Here is a 6,000-nt window from a genome sequence, read left to right on the forward strand (position 1 = left end):
GTGTTGCCAAGTCTGCGGTTTACCCGCGGGTTAAAGCGAGCCCAATAACATGATATTTAGCCCCTAAAATGCTAATTTAACCCCACCGGAAAATGATTTATACTGGGGGATCCCCCTAGAAATGTGATAAGGGCTAGTTTTGAGTAGCAATTGGGCAGGTTTTGTTGTGAAAACCTGGCAACCCTGGCAGAGCTTCAGGAGCTCTGTGGCATGAAATGTAACCACTGTGTCCACAGCGGTCTGTGGAGACTCCTATGTTCAGTGGTTCATCCCAACACACAGCACTTTTAATGGCTCTTTGGGGCTGACACTGTTTCTCCAGCAGCTACAGCAGAGAACAGTAATGATGGACTGCTGCATCTCACTCTGGGCTGTGTTTATGCTAATAGGGCAGAGAGCGTCACAAATGGGCGGGACTTTCACTGACTATGTCATCATAGTACTGAGAAACCTGGAGCTGCTCAAGTGGAGAGACTGTTTATGAATTATTGGGAATATAAAACAATGAGTGAGTGGATATTACCATCCTAGGCTGGTTGTATTCACACACTGCGGCCACACAAATGTGTATAAACACCTTATAGAATCTATGGCACCTTTAAAAAATGTTAAACATTTAAAATATCAAAACCGTATTTATGCATTTGTAATTGCAGGTTAAAGTATGTAATGTCCCTCTGAGCTGCTTTAAACAGTGTGTAAATGCGTCTAGACTGCACTTCTAATGCAGCTTCTGTGTTTCCTCTGCATTGCAACGATACATTTTCTTGATACTGATTTAATTTACTTGGTAACAAACCAAATGCAAGAATTTGACTAAAAAGATGGTGCACAGTTTTAGAAAAAAAAATAAAAATCTTAAAGGTAAAAATGCCCATAAATCTTTTAATTTTTAATTAACTTCTGTTAACTTCTGTTATCTGACCACACAGAATATGAAGAATAGCTAAATATTCAGGGGTCAGCTGTCCACGGTAGTCCTTACGATATCAGCGCAATTAGTATTATTTTAATTGTGCAGGTCTTAAAAAGTCTTGAGCTTAAAAATCCTGCAGAAACCCTGTGTGAATGTAAGCGTGTGTGAGTTTGTGGAAGTGTGTGAGTGTGTGTAACCATGTGTTAGTGTAAGCGTGTCTGAATGTTGGGGAGTAACTAGTTACAACTTACATGTAATGGTGAGTGTGAGTGTGTGAGCATGTGTAAGCGCATGTTTGTGTAAGCATGAGTGTGCATAAGGTTGTGTGAGTGTACATAAGTGTGTGTAAGCATATGTGATTGTGTAAGCGTGTTATAAGTGTGTGTGAGCATATATGAGCATGTGTGAGCGTGTGTGTGTGTGTGTGTGTGTGTGTGTGTGTGTGCGTGTGAGCATGTGTGAGCGAGCATGTGTGTGTGTGTGTGTGTGTGTGTGTGTGAGAGAGAGCATGTGTGAGCGCGTGTGTGAGCATATGTGTGTGTGTGTGTGTGTGTGGGTGTGAGCGTGTGTGTGAGCATGTGTGTGTGTGTGTGTGTGTGTGTGAGCGAGCATGTGTGAGCGCGTGTGTGAGCATATGTGTGTGTGTGTGTGTGTGTGGGTGTGAGCGTGTGTGTGAGCATGTGTGTGTGTGTGTGTGTGTGTGTGAGCGAGCATGTGTGAGCGCGTGTGTGAGCATGTGTGTGTGTGTGTGTGTGTGTGTGTGTGTGTGAGCATGTGTGAGCGCGTGTGTGAGCATGTGTGTGTGTGTGTGTGTGTGTGTGTGAGAGAGCATGTGTGAGCATGCCAGCAGCAGGATGCAGGTGCCCTGGACAGATGAAGGTCCATTCTTGAGCTGTGATTGAACTCGTTTCTGCTGACAGCTGTGTTCTGAATAGGGCTCATTTGACATGAAAGTGCAATCGCATGGGGGTTTGCAAAACAATGCTGATTATTATTGCAGAGCACTGCATGAGTGTGAAGGAGCCATATTGTTGAAATACTTTCTCTTTCTTGCTGTTTAAAGAACTGGGATTTTTTTTTTCTTTTTTATTTACAACTGAAGTATGCAGTTCCTGCCTAATGACGTCTAGCAAAACTACAAGAATAAAGCATATTTTCAAACAGCCTTAGCAAATTCCCCTTTGACTCATCAAACCTTTGTTTAACCTTATCTTACAGTATCTTACTATTTTAATTGGGGCTTGATAGTAAAGAGCTCACACGAGTTTAACTTGCATGTCAAGAAGAAACTCTGTTGTTGACTCTATTGAATTCCAAAAGGTCCATCTAATTCCTCCATCTTGTAAAAACACTGCCAGTGTTTAACCTTGTTTTCCACATTGTCTGTCTCTGCATAATTTGGCAAATCTTTGAATTTTGAGTTCTGTGCACTGAATCTGTATTCCTTTTCTCATGCACCACGTCAGCCATGTTCAACAGTCATCCTGCTACATTAGCCACGCCCCAAACTCAACAGACTACTGTGGCCACGCCCCAAACCCCTCCCCCAATACAGTGTCACACAGTAAACCTGTGTGTTCATAATAAAGATAATACATTAAAATAAAAAGGTAAGACGCACCAATTTGCATTATCAAGCAACAAAATGAGTTGATTTGTAGAGCTAAAAATAGCTGGACATGGATGACACCAGAAGCCAGTCCCATAAAAAAAGACAAATAGCCACACTCACTATTATGGCAAAAATGAGATGGATATATAGTGTGCACTGGAATACAGCCAGCTGAAATTCTACAGTTTTAGTCCTTGGCTACAGTCCAACGCCATGTTTTCAGGAGCATTTCACTTCGGCCTGAACTTGAATGAGCCGGTCTCAACCAGTCCTAGAAAATATGGTGTCAGAGTTGAGTTTGTACTGGAGTACTACAGCACTGCAGCTCTGAACGCCGTAGCTGCTGTATATTAAAGCAAATAAACTGATAGGAATTATTTTGTGAACTTTGGCAGTTTGAGGCTGTGATCAGTGCATCTCCAATGACATTTAATGATTTACTTTGTAAAAGTGACATTTTCAGTGTCGGCCCATGTTACAAAATATTCTATTAAAGAGCCAGTAAGATGAAAATTCTAAGCTTCCTATCACTGTTTATAAGTCCTGTACAACAGGTTTAAATCCATCCAAGGTTAAAAAACATTGTCATTTTGTCTAAATATCATTTTAAAATTACCTCAATTCTCAGAGATCCCCAAACGGTTAGCGCGAAGCTGTTCAAAAGATTCAGTTTCCTTAAACCCCACCTTTCGGTAGCATACTGTGTTCTGATTGGTCAACTAACATAGTCAGTTTTGATTGGTTGTTCCGTATTCAAGCCGCGCGCTTCAGTTTGAATCTGAATAGCGTGTTCAGCGCGGGGGCGTGGTCACATTAGATATAATGAAGGGAGACGTGAAAAACAGACATCGCGTTGTTTTCATATGGATTACTTCATCACAGAATATCTGTTTTCGGCAGCACTTGTTTAGTTTTTAAAGTAGACACGTCAAGATTTCTATAGATATCTCTCTCATGTCTCTTCGTTGAGTATTCACGGAGTTACACTTCATTTTAATGACGTGTTTGTACATGAAGATCAGCGCAGACAGCACACATACTGATAAGACGCTCGGGAGAAAACAGACACATAACTTCATAATCATACTTCGCGTTGTGATTCGGAGATGCTTGTTGGTCTAAATAAAGTTGGTAATGAACCCTCTTTTATGGCCAAACGCTTTGAAAATCCCGCTGTACTCACCGAGATTAGAAAAGCAGTCATCAGTGAAATGTTGTGAACACAACAAAAGGGATTTGTTGTACTGCTCTGGTATTGTGGTGAAAATGGATTTTAGCCATTGGTTCTTCTGATCTTCATTCTTTAGCAGTGAAAATAAAACAAACTTGCCTTTACAATTAAAAACACACTGTCTCCTCGACATGATGCTCTCACACCAACCAGAGCATCTGTGTGTGTGTGTGGGGGGGGGGGGGGGGGCAGGTCAGAGGTCAGTTTCTCTCAAGACGGTAGGCGGAGATTATTATGCACAGTGCTCCTAGTGACGTACATAGAGATGGGCAAAAGATTTGAAATCTATAACGACTCGTTTCAACGATTCAGAGTCGACTCCTTACTTTAGAAGCCAATAACTTTATAAATCGTGTACTTTTTGGTTTAATTACTTTGCACATTGTTTACACTGATGGACAGCTACATCATACACTGTAATACAGGTCAGTTTTGATTTCCCATCTGTGTGGCTCTTTAATGTGTTCAGTGTGAGCAGTGTGAACACAGACTCACAGAGACTCATGCATGGTCGAATCCTGTCATAGTCCTATCTCCTCTAACTGATGTCAGAATACCTTTGATATGAAAAGACTTCAAATGAACTGATAATGTGTGTGTGTGTGTGTGTGTGTGTGTGTGTGTCTCAGGTGGTGAGCGCGCTGGACTCCAGCCCGACGGCTCGACGCACTCAGCTGCAGCAGAAGTTCGAGCAGGTCATTGCGCTGGTGGAAGACAACATCTATGAGTGCTGCAGTGAGGCCTGAGCCCACATTCATCCCCTGACCGCCGCCTCAAAGGACAGAAGCCCTGATGTCCATATCTGATCAAAACTGTCCCACATTTACTGAAGCAGTATGGATAGTCAAGTGGAGTGAGGGGGAAATGTCCATAATGTTCTTGCTATGATCAGTTTGTTGTTTTTCAGTCACTAAAGTGTTCAACTATTGACCTTGAACTATGAGTTTGTTTTATTAATTGTGTACTCCGGGGTCCTGAGGCCCTGTGGTCATGTGACGCACTGACCCCACGCTTGGGGAGAGCCACTTATGCACTGGATTATACAAGACCTTCTCCATAGCAATATTTATAGCTGTATGATGATTTCATAGTGTTGAATGAATTATGTTTCTCTGATGGGATATTTGTGCCTGCGCTGTTCAACGGCAGTCCAGTTTAATTCCACGATGCCTTGGACTTAAATTTACTATATGATAAACATATAATAGGCTTGAATGAGAGTTGCATTTTTATGATTATTATTATTATTTGAAGGGTTTGGGTCATTCTTTAGGTCCAAACCAAAGCGTGTGCATAATTTTTGTAGATATTCTGCTGGAAATGTTTAATTTTTCTGGAGAAAGAGGGACATTTTATCAATAAAGACAAACTTTGCTAAAACATTGTGTAACGTTCCCAGTTCTTTTTCACATCCCTGCACATTTTTGTAAACATTTTTTAGTTTTACATGAGCCCTTTATTTCTGCTTTGTCTCTATATTTTGTAATCAAATTCATGTCTTATACATTAACATATTCATTTATTCATTTAGACAGACAACATTTACATCTAAACGTTCAGAGAATAGTTTCGCTGGGTGTGTGGTGAATCTCCTGAGGTCTCTTCTGGCTCCAGCACTCAGTCTCAACTCTTGTCAACATAAAACTTTCTAAAGAAACAGCACATAGACTCCGAACAATAACATACATAAGGTTATCCTTTGAAAATCAGAACTTTACAAAACCGTAACTGACTATAGCTTAAAATTCATTTTAACAGATGGAGTATCAGGCAGAAGCAATGGAGCAGCTGTTGAGATAAATCCATAGAGATGCCCTCAAGTTACTAAACAGCAAGTATTTTCCACGTAAATACATAATCACATGCAGTACAAATACTATACACTATAACTACAGAGATCCGGTTGGCCAGTTTTTACAAAACATGTAAGATTCAAGGGCAGAAATGAGTGAAGTAGTAGATGTAGTTGTTGGCTGGATGAGTGGAAACTGGGTAGATGTGGACTGACATGTTTGACCTGTAGGAGACTGCTGGGTGGATTTATCCAGCTGTCGGTCAGGCGGGAGCCACCTGACTGGACGAGACCACCGAGGACTGAGTCTTACTGGAGGCCATCATGCTGGTCTCCTCCTCACCAAACGGGTTCTTTCCACAGCAGACCGTAGTGAGCATGCAGTTCCTGAACTGAGCCAATGCAAACACATCCAGGATTATATACAGCAGACATCAGTGCCAACTCTG

General features: G+C 41.5%; 2 protein-coding genes across 3 annotated transcripts in view; one reads left to right on the plus strand and one right to left on the minus strand.

Annotated features, from left to right (window-relative positions):
- The window catches only part of plxnd1 (plexin D1), a 62,632-nt gene extending 57,493 nt beyond the window's left edge, over window positions 1–5,139 (plus strand). For both annotated transcript variants that reach the window (XM_052562866.1, XM_052562867.1), the window contains one exon: window positions 4,389–5,139. In XM_052562866.1, the coding sequence (XP_052418826.1) occupies window positions 4,389–4,505 (117 nt within the window). In that variant the 3' untranslated portion in view covers window positions 4,506–5,139. The remainder of the gene's footprint in view (window positions 1–4,388) is intronic.
- Window positions 5,140–5,252: 113 nt separating this feature from the next.
- The window catches only part of LOC127963186 (rhodopsin-like), a 5,458-nt gene continuing 4,710 nt past the window's right edge, over window positions 5,253–6,000 (minus strand). The window contains exon 5 of the mRNA XM_052562953.1: window positions 5,253–5,943. Within this exon, the coding sequence (XP_052418913.1) occupies window positions 5,815–5,943 (129 nt within the window). The 3' untranslated portion in view covers window positions 5,253–5,814. The remainder of the gene's footprint in view (window positions 5,944–6,000) is intronic.

Source organism: Carassius gibelio, chromosome B8 (genome assembly GCF_023724105.1).
Source record: "Carassius gibelio isolate Cgi1373 ecotype wild population from Czech Republic chromosome B8, carGib1.2-hapl.c, whole genome shotgun sequence".
Classification (NCBI taxonomy): domain Eukaryota; kingdom Metazoa; phylum Chordata; class Actinopteri; order Cypriniformes; family Cyprinidae; genus Carassius; species Carassius gibelio.